A 14231-nucleotide genomic window follows, 5' to 3' on the forward strand; every position below is an offset into this window, starting at 1 on the left:
AGCCAATCCCGACATGTTATCCTTGGCTTACAGTGAGTAACGTGAAGTTATCCCCCAACCAGTAGACTCTTGTCCCCTTAACCCCTAGAGCAGGGGCAGGTTATTTTCGGCTCTCCAGATGCTGTGGACTAAATCTCCCCTGATGCATTGCCAGCATTATGGTTGTGAGAACATTATGGGACATGTTGTCCATAACATCTGGAATGACAGTAATAGTTTTTTTCTTTGTAAAACGGCAGTTTGTAGGTGCAGGGGGAGGTGTTCTTCTAATGACAGTGATCTGTACATAATAATACAAATGTGCCTGAAATCCTAATCAAATGCTGGATCCATTCTATCCTTCTATAGGCAATTGTTTAAACCCTGTCAATTAGTGGAAGAGGTCTTAAAGTCAAACTATCATTTGTGTGTCCAAACATATTTTAAGTTCTCAATAACTTCTGGTCTTTGTTTTCATTCACTTCACTCACTCACTTATGCCATGTGTTATACCTTGTCTTATCCTAAAATGATGGGGAAGCTAATTTCAGTTAGTTCTGGTTCCTTGCAAAGAGGGGCTGTGAGTTATGTCACCCAGCCGGGGGCCCCGTGCGGGTCCTGAAAGGCTGATGTTCATCGTGCAAGGCTGCTGAATCTCAGGCTGAAGTTAGAAAATGCTATGGACTGCTCAGGACACACATGAATGGGACACTGTTGGCATTTGGGGAATCTGCATTCCCAAATATATCAACAGATGAACTGCAGAAAAAGGATGCTGTATGCATTGAAATATATGTGCAAAAAAATAAAAATAAAATAAAAGGGAGAGAATGAGTTTCACTAGTGAAATATAAACTAATAATGAATGATTGCATACTTCATTATTCAAACAATGATGTTTTGATTATGTAGAATGGACTTAGCAATCTCTATCCAATGAAGCTGTGTGAATAGAAGATATAATATTGCAGTGTTAAATGCTGCTGTATAACTCAAGTGCCAACACTTTATCACTAAGGAAGTGTTTATAACATAATTTTTTAGTCTCCAGTGATCATTCATCCATTTAAATTCATGTGCCCCACTTAAAACAATCCGTTTATATCACAATTAAACTTGTAGTCCGACACTAAATGAAGTCATAAAGTTTGAAAACTTTTGGTCAGTCAAATATTTCTCAGAGATAGCAAATGCTACAATCTGTCAATTTAATGCTTCTCTTTGAGAGGAAAGAAACCCAATGCATTTCACATTGATGCACTGAAAGAACACCCAGCATCTGGGGTCGGGATTGCTTGCAGTTTGGCACTGGATATAAAATAGATGTAATTAGTGAATCTATTTTAGTCTAAAGCCCTCAGTCACTGCCTAAATGAATTGAGAGATGCGGACAGCATCTGTACCCTAAAAATTACTTCATTAGGCTGAATGGATTTTGGTGTGTCCCTTTAAGAGTGTTAAGGCTTTTGAGGACCCGTGGATGGAAGTCCCAGAGATTAAGTTGAAACTACTCAACAGTCTCTGAGAGGAAAAATGTACTGCTCAGGCACGTAAACCCCAAATCAAATGTAAAGTGTACACTATTTCTAAGTGGACTTACACAAGCATGCATAAACCAAAATCCGTGCTATTTACAGTCAGCCCTAAGTCGATTCAGTGGCGTTTTTCATTCTAACACCGAAGAAGAACTCTTTGGTGACAACCCTAAACTGATTAAGGCGTATAGTATTTACAAACGCAAAACAAGTAGACACACAGAAACTCTCCCTGACAACTCCATACTTCCTGTCTAATTATAAAACTCAACAGCATAAATGTGAGCTTTCAATATATAGATATATGCACTAGTTGTTCTAATTAGCCCAGTATACACTATCCCGGCTGTTGGAGATTTACGGCTGCCTGCCAAAGATGATCCTTCGGTAAATGTAACGTTAACATCTGCTTACCTAATGTTACAAAGGGGTATTACCTTATAACGATATATTCATGTGTGAGGCTCTGTAACTATTTTTGCGTTCACCATGCTAAATACTTCACCAATTCCTTTACTCGTCTGATCATAATGAATCGTGTGTCCTTCAACTCATTTTGCTACTTTGTATGTTTATATATGGATTTGAAGTTAAACATTGAAAATACATTCGGAGTTCTATTCAGAATGGCCAGAGTATTTCTGAGACATGTGTCAAAATCACAAAGAGTTCCAGAAACAGCTTAAGAAGGATTTTCATGTTAAAAGCAATCTACTGGGAAATATTATTTATTTTTATTTTTTTGTCGTCCATATGGCAAGAAAATCGTTTCCTGACTTAAATGTACCCTCATATAAGTTCACGATTTTCCTTTGTAGTAAAGAAGAGAAATAGGACACACTGTAGGGAAGAAATGTCAGTGACAGAAGGAACTAAAATCAAAGGAGAAAATGGGAAGCAGAATTATTTAGGTTGTTACACTTAAGCAATTGCACAAGTGCCACGGAGAGCGGAGCTATGTGCAGTCTTTGTTCACACGTATGTTTGCATGTTGGATGTATAGGCTTGGTGGCACCCTGAAGTCAGTATGCAAGAAGGTTATCTTGGCCATTTGGCTCAACTTCTCTGGGCATGGAGAGAGCCACACAACCATGTTTTCTACTCAACGTAAGAAGTTCTTTAGTTGCAAAGTTTTCAGTGTCTGCCAGATCTGTGATATTAGCAGTGATATCCTGTGACACCAGAATACATTCTTAAACCCACTCTAACTTTAGATTTTACTCACATCTGCTATCTGCTGAAATGCCTCATTGATCTAATAAGTGTGATTCTTCCATGTCCTAGCCTAGTGGTAAACAACCTTCAGTACTACAGATGGTGGACTACATCTCCCCGGATATCTTACCATCAATATGGCTGAAAGAGCATTGTGCGAGATGTAGACCAAAACATCTGGAGTGCCAAAGGTTGTCTACCAATGTCCTATACTATAAAAAAAATAAAAACATTTATACAAGCCAAAATTGATGGAGTTCACCCAACTATGAACACGCATAGCTGTAATTAAACTTTTCTCACCCCTGGAAATATTTGTACGACTGTTGAAGATGTGGAAAATATAGAAGATGGATTTGCAGATATGTTTAAATTATAGATTGCTGTGATGGCAATAAGTCTAGAAAAAATCAGTGTTTCAACTTGAGCCAAGTGACACAACAGAGCAACAAAAAATGGAAAATATTTGCTGTGCAACACTTAGTATCTTAAAATGTTGTGAAATCAGTCTTCATGTAGGAGTCAGTATTGCGAGGATCCTGCTGCACAGAATTGCAGATGTTGGAGGAGACAGATTAAACTCCATTTACCCCCATCAATGTATTTGAATCTCAGAGTGAAAATTCAAGGTACCTTCACTGAGTGTTGACAGCTGGAAACCGGCCAAGAGTCCCTGATGTTGATTACAGGCATAAGGAAATCAGGAGGGATTTCAAGCGAGGGCCACAAGGAAAGTATTATAGTAATCCCTATGAGGAGGAATACCACCCAATGTTATAGTATTGCTTATCGACTCTGAACAGCTCAGCTTAGGAGTTGCCGCCGTATCATAGATCCAATAATGGTTCCAAACAACTGGTTTTCATAAGAAAAAGTGCAGTAAGACAATTCCAAATGTATATGGAAAGAGTGTATGGAAAAAATATGAGATTTGATATTTTACTGCTCTGAGAAGCAACATGTTTTAGAGAAATCAGGTAACGAGAGCCTTGGGTTATATTCCAATCCTTCTAGAACGCTGTCTTATGATATATTTGTTTATGGTACTATCTCTTGATATATCATTTCCTGTTTCAAGACTGGGTTACGTGTAATCCCCAGGGTGTTCTTATACTGCAACACCCATTATCCTTAATGCAACGTGATTCATTTATTTTTTTCGACATCTTTAAGATAGCTTGGTAAATCGAGAGTAATAAAACGACACATATGTATCCAACATAAGATATTCTTCAAAATGAGAGAAAACTCAGTTTATGCTTTCCAGTAAATCAGGTTTTTGAGAAGTTAAACATATGCCACTGTTCTTTATAAGCCCTACGAGCAATCACTGACACAGTCAATAAAAAACTTCAATCTTGCAGTTTACAAAATATGACTTTAAGAACCCAAGGAAACCGCAAGGTGAGATTGTCGAAATAATTATCTTAAAACTGCACAAGAGGATCTGCTTCTTATTTTTATAATTCTATATAATGTCCACAATGTATTTATTATATAGAGAATCAAGGCCGTAGAACAGGCTTGGTATTGTTTTACCACCAGCTCGTTGGAATTGAGAAATCATTTTAACGAACGTTTAGTGCACATCATTTATTCATCTGACATTGCATTTTTATTGGCAACTTTCTTAAAGTCCGTATTGTCTACTGCGGTTCAAAAGCGGATATTGCTCCTTTGTGGCTATTTACATTGCTACAATAACTAGTAAGCACACAAAATGCTAATTAAATCTCACTAAGGACCAGTTTATTTATGCATTCGCCCCCTCTCTACATCCAGGCCATGGTAAATAAAATGTAAACCAAGGGCTGGCACAGGTCAGATATATTTTGGCTGAGTTTGTTTGCTGTTCTTGGCTTTTTTAGATTATGTTACCAATGGTTCTTTACCACCTAGGAAAACCCGAAACAAAGAATGCCTATATGTGATGCTAAATGTGCTTATTCTACATAATGAGATAATTTCTCAGTAACTTGCTCTGATTAAACTATTTATGGAGTTTCAATATCGTTCTAGTTAGTCTGACCAGGATACTGTGTTATATACTAAATAAATATTCTGTTTTCAGTTTTTGATTACCAGAAGTTGGAACCTGTATTGATATTCAGATTAATTTGGATCTATGTGATCATTAACTTGTTTTGCTGTTCTGCATTTTTTTTTTTTTTTTATGTTACTGACTGTTTGGTACCGTTAGCTCTTAAGGTCTTGTTGATAAGGATGGTTAGCATAGCATTATGGGAAATATAGTCTGCAACAGCTGAACATAGAACGGTTACCCATTCCTGCTCTAGGTCAAACAGGAGAGTTTACAAAACTCTTTGTTGGTTACGAATGATGTTTAACCCCACTGCCAAGATGTGCAGAAGAATACAACTAAGCTTGCGACGCCACAACAGCGATAGCAAGAACAAGCATGGTAGTACATGGTAGTACATCGGCATGGCATTCGAAATAACTGCACAATTTTCTGTATAGCATATTTAAGTTAGTGTTAATCAGTACAGAGGTGTGGGGGGGCAAACTGAAATATCTAATAAGGCATATTGGCTGACTGCGCAAGAAATAACACAAGATAATAAAACCACCAGGTAGCAAAATAATTGGATATCAGAAGTTAGACATAGCAGGTATTCTAGTAAGTGTACAAGCATAGACTGAAGAATCAAAAGTCAAACAGCACGTTATAGTGATATATGCACATTTGTATTAAGCCGACTGCTATGACTCAGACCTATGTACACTGGCATATCTAAACTGCCCTTAGCTGTCAGGCAAAGTCCAGTTAGAGGAATTGGAGTGCTTGAGTCTCCCAGTAGGCCGCCACAAACGCCACCTCTTCAGCCCGGGGTGCCAACCGGATCTTTTGCCCAGTGTCTGCTAACCACCCTCCCTACCATCAGGAAGAGCCTTCGGGTTTCCAGGCATTAGTGCCCCAGCCTGATGCGCAGGCTGCGCTTAGTTGCACAGTTTGTCTTGGTTCTCTGCCTAGGAGGGATTCTCTGGGTTAATGCTTTGCCTGGAAATGTTGCCACTGGAGCAGACATGGCAGTAGGTATAGTTGATTGTCTTCTCCGTTCCTGCAGTTTACTCCAGAACCACTGTCAAATAGCGTTGAATGCCTTTTGAAATTCCATCTCCCAGCTTTGGGCTGATGCTTGCGTTTCCAGCTTAACAGCAGCTTTGCCTTTGGCCATTTTTAAGGGACTGCATGTAAGCTGTCTTCACGATGTGCATCCAGAAGCAAAGGTAAGATAGAGTCCTATGTGGTGGGGACCGGGATAACCCCCACCAGCCCAGAGAGGGAAGAGTACGGGGCTCTGAATACCACAAGAGTGCCCAAGTAGGTATGGACAGAGAGATCGTCCACTTCTCCTGCCGCAGGAACACACCAAGCCTCAGGTAGTCGGAGGCCGCGGCTGTACTTTATCAGGATTTTCTGAACTCGGAACCAGCATCAAGTTTGCCCAGAATGTACCGGATGTCATCACTAATATCAGGAAGCCATCTGACGGGGTATTTATGCCCCAAAAATATGAAATTATATTGTGCATTAAATCAGTACATCACTACATGTTGATGCACTCACATTTTACAGAGCATATTCAAACCGGCTCAAGTTTAAAGAGCACACATTTGAATTCCCAGGAGTCTTGAACACTTTCTTCAATAATTCAGGTTTGAATAGGCTCCAGATATGCTGTGCAAAAGATTAACATATTTCTGTCTTGTGACTCCATAAAGGATCTGAAGGGTATATTTGTATGTGTGCTGTGTGCTTTCACCTTTTTTATTGAGTATATATAGCACCTTATGCTGTAGGGAGGAGTCTGTGAACAATGAGTATACTACTCCTTTTATAATAAAGATACCCGGAGTAACTGTACTTACTGTCGATGTCCACTTACATTCTGGGATTTTTGGATATCCTATTTCCACAGATGGCATTGCCAATGTCAAATATATATATATATATATATATATATATATATTATTTTTTTTTTCTGCTTCATTGATAATATTTCAGATCTTGACAGAAATACTACAATATTAGTTATGCCATATAGTTATTAAATCTGATTTTTCTCCCCTAATATCTCTGAGAGATGCATGAATAACGTAAACATTTACATTTTGGACATTTATATAATTTTAATGTATTTGTGTCCCTGAACACAAAGCTATATGCTGAGTTGTTGTTTTATCTTTACATGTCCTTTGTATTTCTTTTTTTACGCTTAAAGAACCTTACAGTAGCCAAGGGGTTAAAGTGTGGTCAGTTGATTTGACAGTCAAAAGCACACATATGTTTCCTGTCTGTTAATGTATTTATTGGAATAATCCACATATGTAAACAGTACATTTCTTTCTTGCTTGTTCACATATGTCAAGCTGTCAACTTTTCTTACACCACTGACAGCTCGCTAAAACAACGTCATGTGAAATCTGTGTAGAGTACAGTCTTACTCACTGTGCAGTCTATATGGATATTCCCCATTCTATTAGAATGCTCCAGCGTTTTGTAACACAGATGACAATTTCATCAACACACAGACATTCCAAATGTCTGCATTAACCACCTGATACAAAGAGCGTGTGTGTTAAGGTGGAACAGTTAGTCTGGCGGTCATGGTACACCCATTTAATAAACTTTAGCTACCGTATTTATCGGCGTATAACACGCACTTTTTCTCCCTGGAAATAGGGGGCAAATGATGTGTGCGTGTTATACGCCGATATACCGTATTTTTCGCTACATAAGACGCACTTTTTTTTCTCCTCAAAAGTGAGGGGAAATGTCTGTGCGTCTTGTGGAGCGAATGTGAAGGTTTACTTACCTGTCTTGAAGCGTGGGCCGGTGTTCAGCGTGCACCGCGGTACTGGAACTTCAATTTCAGGTTCCGGTTTCCGACGGGACTGAAAGGAAGTGCGCACATAGTGTGCACACTTCCTTTCAGTCCCGCCGGAAACCGGAACCTGAAATTGAAGTTCCTGTACCGCGGTGCGCGCTGTGAAGCCGGCCCACGCTTCAAGACAGGTAAGTAATTATGGGACAAGGGGAGGGAAAGTGCACTATGGGACAAGGGGAGGGGGGAACACTATGGGAGGGGGGGAGAACACTATGGGATGGGGGGGACACTGTGGGAGGGGGTGGAGAATACTAGGGGAGGGGGGGAGAATACTATGGAAAGGGGGGGAACACTATGGGATGAGGGGGTGGAACACTATGGGAGGGGGGAAGAATACTATGGGAGGGGGGGAAATTTCCTTCTTAAAATGAGGTGCGTGTTATACGCCGATAAATACGGTAGTTAGTTGTCACCCAGGAGTAGTGGGAGCTTAATTTTATAATCTAGTTAGTTGTGCCTATATTTTTTTAACTCGCTAGCATTCAAGGTACAGAAAGGTGTCTGTTGATTTAAAAACTAAAATTAGACATTGAAAAAATGTCCTGTGATTCCTTGCGGAGGAGTAGAGATCTCCCAGACATTCGGTACAGGGGTGTTTTACTATTTCAGTGAATATTTTTTTACATCATTTACAGAAGTGAGGGTAAACACTATGGAAGATGACATTACCTCTTTAGAGAAGAACCTTCACTTCTCTTGAATTCACACCATTGAATAAAATGGAAAATATTTTTAAAAAATACCTGTGATTTCTGCTAGTCTTTTTTCATGCGATCCTCCATTTTCTTTTAAATGTATATAAAAGGTTTAGCAAATAACGTCACAATCCAGTTCCTTCCAATCAGAGCCTAGGTCGCCCAATGCAAATGAGAAGAAGAACTGGAACATTGTTTAGATATCAAGTCACTTTTTAGTTAAAAAACATGACTCTGATGGGCTAGAACTGAAACATTTATCAATAATACTTCTAAGGCTAGCGCAAAGATACATTCTTTGGCTGATGGTTTGATTTAACGTTTTTTGGAAAGATTTCTGGTTTTGGAAAATATTTTGGATGAGGTACAGACTAGAATACCTAATGGGTTACAATATTGTTCCCCTCGGCAGATGTTTTTATCTTTTCTAAAACATCTTTCGGATCTGCCATTTTTGTGGCTAATGTTTGCTGTGGTTGTGGTGGCAAATGCGATTGTCCATCTGGCGTCATGCTTCTGTCAAATCTCCTGAAGTTCTCCTGGGATAGTGATCCAAGCATTTCATTTTGGTACTAGGATGCAGTGAGGACCACCCAGAATTTTCCAAAATAAAAATAAATGAGCAAGAGGTTCAATATGAGTTTTTTTCAAGATTTGTCTGTTTATAGCAAAGGCTGCAATGTTTCCAAACTAAAAGCAAATGTGACACAGGGTAAGATACCAGTCATAAAACAGAGATGTTATAACACCTGATCTAAGATAAGGGATAAATAATGTTATATAGATATACAATCATATAATGCTAATTATATTGTATCCAAAATGAAACCATAACTGAAACAGCTGCCAATGTTACATTCTTGTACATTGAAAAAACTTGAATATGGGCCAATCAATATACCGTATATACTCGAGTATAAGTCGACCAGAATATAAGCCGAGGCCCCTAATTTTACCCCAAAAACCTGGGAAAACTTATTGACTCGTGTATAAGCCTAGGGTGGGAAATGCAGCAGCTACTGGTAAATTTCTAAATAAAATTATATCCCCAAAAAATTACATTAACTGAATATTTATTTACAGTGTGTATATAATGAATGCAGTGTGTGTGTGTGTGTGTGTGTATGCATGCAGTGTGTGTGTATGAGTGCAGTGTGTGTATGAATGCAGTGTGTGTGTGTATGCATGCAGTGTGTGTGTATTAGTGCAGTGTGTGTGTGTATGAATGTGGTGTGTGTGTGTGTGTGTGTGTGTGTATGAATGCAGTGTGTGTGTGTGTGTATGAATGCAGTGTGTGTGTGTGTATTAGTGCAGTGTGTGTGTGTGTGTATGAATGCAGTGTGTGTGTATGAATGCAGTGTGTGTATGAATGCAGTGTGTGTGTATGAGTGCAGTGTGTGTATAAATGCAGTGTGTGTGTGTGTTAGTGTGTGTATGAATGCAGTGTGTGTGTATGAGTGCAGTGTGTGTATAAATGCAGTGTGTGTGTGTGTTAGTGCAGTGTGTTTGTATGAATGCAGTGTGTGTGTGTATAAATGCAGTGTGTGTGTATTAATGCAGTGTGTTTGTATGAATGCGGTGTGTGTGTGTGTGTATGAATGCGGTGTGTGTGTGTGTATGAATGCAGTGTGTTTGTGTGTATGAATGCAGTGTCTGTGTATGAATGCAGTGTGTGTGTGTGTGTGTATGAATGTAGTGTGTGTATGAATGCAGTGTGTGTGTGTATGAATGTAGTGTGTGTATGAATGCAGTGTGTGTGTATGAATGCAGAGTTTGTTTGTGTGTCTGATGCAGAGCCTAGGTGGGGGGTGGGCATTTTTTTTTTAAATTATTATTATTTTAATATTAAAAATGTTTTTATATATTATATTTTATTTTTATATTATTATTATTTTTTTTTTTAAATAGTATTAATATATTATTTTAATTCTATTATTATTTACATTTTTATTTATATTTTTTTCGTCGCCCCTCCCTGCTTAATACATGGCCAGGGAGGGGGGCTCTCATTCCCTGGTGGTCCAGTGGATGGGCTGTGTAGGAGGGGGCTGGCAGGAAGCGTTTACTTACCTTTCCTGCAGCTCCTGTCAGCTCCCTTCTCTCACCTCCGGTTCGGTCAGCTCCCTCTGCAAGTCTTGCGGTGTGAGTGCCGCGCGGAGCTCTGACCCCGCGGCTCTCGCGAGATTTGCAGTGGGAGCTGACCGGACCGGAGGTGAGAGAAGGGAGCTGACAGGAGCTGCAGGAAAGGTAAGTAACAGCTCGCTGCCAGCCCCCAACAGCCCCTTGTCTGTATTATGGCAATGTAAGTTGCCATAATGCAGACACTCACTCGAGTGAGAGTCGAAAAACTTGTCTTATACTCGAGTATATACGGTACTGAAAAATATACACATATTATACACTAATAGGTGTATTTCCCTCCTTTTGGTTTACAGATCAAATGAGAAAAAGCAACCAACAGAGGGAAAAAGAGGAGGGACAGTACAAACAATCTATATTTATAGATGTATAGATTGTATGTCTGCTCCTCTTCTCTTTCCTTCTTTTGCTCAATTGTCCATATTTAGTGATTGTCCACTAGCTATCAATCATCTTTTTCCCACCAATCATCTCTTTAGCGGCACAGACAGAGTTCTAAATTACAAATCAAAACAAACATGTTTGAAAATTGCACATTTTGTTTGAGCTGAAATGTACCCGAATAACAAATTAGAGTTCATGAATTTGAGCGATTACCAGATCAGCACAAATTATGATGAATTTGACAGTCCCTCAAGGCGCTGCCAGCACTGTGCTTGTAAATTACAATACTGTACATTTCTTCTCCATATTCATGTGATAATCTGTATTCAGTTTAGGGGAGGTCCACAGAAGTACGAAGTGACTGGATGGCTTCAGATCCAGTCAGTGCGTGTGACAGATGAAGGAACGTACCGGTGCTTTGCCAAGAACAAAATTGGGGAAGTAATGGCAGGAGCTACACTAACAGTTCTTACTCCAGGTAATGTGGCAATATATTCGGTTTTTAATATATATGAAATATGTTTCCCATTATTCTTCATAGATGAAGCAACAAGCAGCTTTGCCTCATTTTTAGTTTAGTTAGGTAATGTCATTATTTTTTAGACTGATGGACATTCAGGTGGCCACCAATCTTTGCACAAAAGCAATTAATGGTCTGCACGAAATTATTCTAGAACACGGCTTCACAACGTATAGTACATGAACTTGGTACATCCATTTGGATCCAGGGAATGCCTCAGTGAATGAAGTTAAAGGGTAACTTCAAATATCATAATCACTACATCCATCTATAGTGGTTAAGATGCCGTTAGTACCCCGATTCGGTTCTTCCGATAATGGAGAAATTTTTTAGCAATAGTTTGCTCTCTTACCTGGGTCCCCGCTGGGCTCGAGGCTCCCTGCTGTTTTGGTGATGCTCTTCTGGCTTCTACAGTGCCATGGAAGCCAATTCAATTGCCATTCAATGGCTGAGAACTCTAGGTTCTGAGCTGGCTAATGACATCTTGATGATGCTGCCAGAGGTGGACTTACAACTCCTATAGCCAATGGGTTAAACCCGATATGTGCAGCATTTTCAAAGCCAAACATTGTACATACAAACAAGAGGCACCATTACAACTTTAAATAATTGAAGAGATTATGGTGTTCACAGTAACCATTTAAGGGCAATTGTCAGGAAATATTGCTAATTTTAGCTCATTTCAGTGTTACAGGTCAACTCATTCCTTCATCCTTCTGAGGTCAATAAAATGACTTCCATTACATTGCTCAAAAACCATATATCTCCATCCCAGGATTTATATGAAAACTTGTGAAACAGAAAGTACCTTTCCAGGCTAGCCATGCTTATTATTATTATTATTATTATTATTATTATTATTATTATTACTGATAGTATTATTAATACTGTTTTTCTCATTTATATAGTGCCATTGGCAGGAAATAATTGTACTAGCTGAACACTATTTAAGGAAAAAGTTAGACCATAAAATAAAGAAATAGATCAAGAGGATGTTTTTCTGACACTATATCTATAAGCTATACATATAACGTTGTAGAACACAAAAAATAATCTAAAAATATCAGGGTCTTTTATCCACTAGACCAGATATTGTTATCATCATTCACTGATGTGAGCTGGTCTGAGTTCCTCAAAATGACAGCTGTAATTGATGAATTGAGTCCTGGTGCAATGTGCAGCTTTGCTGGCTTTTTTATTCCAAAATATTAAAGAGGGATTGAGCCAGTAATGCACAACATGTCACCTCGAAAGGAGAACAACGTCGAGCATTACATGTTGAACATTTTTATAATTTTTTTTTGTCATCTTTTTACTTTTCTTTGTTTGTTTGTTTACTGTAAGAACTTGGGTAAAGTATTCCACTTATCGTGAATCACTTTCTTTCTTTTTAAACCTTAGATCAGCTCAACATGACCGGTTTGTCCCTACCTAAACCACGGAACCATTTATTCGACGACGAAACAGACGGCGAAGATTCAGACTATTACTGAAATTTCAGAACCTAATGGACATCAATTAGGCAATTAAGGCCTATTACATAAAAATCCAAAGACATATAGGCTAAACATTTAAAGTAAAGTAAATGCGTTGAGTGGATACATCATTAAAGGACAATTTATGTTTTGTTCTAAGTGTTACATCTTACTTTTGTAACCTTGACAAAATGCTTTTACAATTTACTTTTGGAAAAAACAAAACAAAACCTTTAACATCTGCAATTTTGATAAGACAAATTATCGAATTTACGTGTCACTGAATATATACTATACGACAAAGAACTAAAACAGTTTGTCATAATCTGCTTTGGGGTTTATTTTACAACCACCACTTTTGCCAAGCCCCATTTTATCACTTATTGGCAATAGATATGGAATCCTATCATATAAGTAGTTGTGATTGTTTGTGGAATACCAAAATCTTGATTTAAGATAATGCTGCTTTTAATTAGAAATGATTGTAAGCAGAATGTTTATACCAATCATGTTCCAAATATCTTGGCCAACCCTAACTTGCATGTTTTGTTCCAGCAAATTCACACTCCCTACTAACTGATACCAGACAGTACACCAAACACTGTGCCAAAACCGCAGCAAGCCCTCTGATCAGATAGTGATGCAAATTATCAAATTCTAAAGATAACCCATTCATTGCCATTTTTGGGAGAAAAACTACTTTTACTTGAAACATGAGATGCAAAGATTAAATATAAAATTATGTGAAAACAGCAGTTTTCCAGGATGAATTACTGTTCTAGAATATCACCAAAAACTTAGATCTGTGCATTTAAAGATGTTTTAGTCATTTGCACCTTTCCAATATTTCTGTAAAAGGGAATGAATAAATGATATGATTATATGTGATATAGAATAACATCCCTTATAATGCTTTTGATAAATTCAGAAAAATAGCCTAGAATGCAAAAAAAAAATTTAACATACTGCTGGTGCGAAATTCAAAACGAAAAAATATCAAATACCATGTTGATGGGTATTTGTAAGGAATCCGTTACTATTTTTGGGAGTGCCGAATCCTAAAATCATACTGTAAACTTTATGATGATATGTGGACAATAAAGACAGTATCTTGGCCAAAACCATGAATCCATACTTAGAAGAGTCCGTAACTCATCTTATCATTTACTGCAAAGAGAAAGGAAAGTGAAGGATTTGTTTACTTTAATTTCGTTTTTATTACCATAAAATGCAAAAGCAAACCCATTCATACGTGAGGTTGTTTATTAAAACTTCACTTATTATAAATTCAAAGTGAATCTCACATTTTAAGCCAAAACGATGAAAAATGGATCCAACTCGGCTTCCTTTTAGATTCCAGCCAGTTCACACTTTAT

The 14231-nt window shown here is 38.2% G+C and overlaps 1 protein-coding gene across 1 annotated transcript in view; it reads left to right on the forward strand.

The window, feature by feature from the left end:
* KAZALD1 (Kazal type serine peptidase inhibitor domain 1) overlaps nt 1-13946 on the forward strand; it is a 43078-nt gene extending 29132 nt beyond the window's left edge. Inside the window, exons 4-5 of the mRNA XM_063435034.1 lie at nt 11191-11338; nt 12782-13946. Coding sequence (XP_063291104.1) covers nt 11191-11338; nt 12782-12873 — 240 coding nt within the window. The 3' untranslated portion in view covers nt 12874-13946. The remainder of the gene's footprint in view (nt 1-11190; nt 11339-12781) is intronic.
* Nucleotides 13947-14231: the final 285 nt, after the last annotated feature.

This window comes from Pelobates fuscus, chromosome 10 (assembly GCF_036172605.1).
Source record: "Pelobates fuscus isolate aPelFus1 chromosome 10, aPelFus1.pri, whole genome shotgun sequence".
In the NCBI taxonomy this organism is placed as follows: Eukaryota; Metazoa; Chordata; class Amphibia; order Anura; family Pelobatidae; genus Pelobates; species Pelobates fuscus.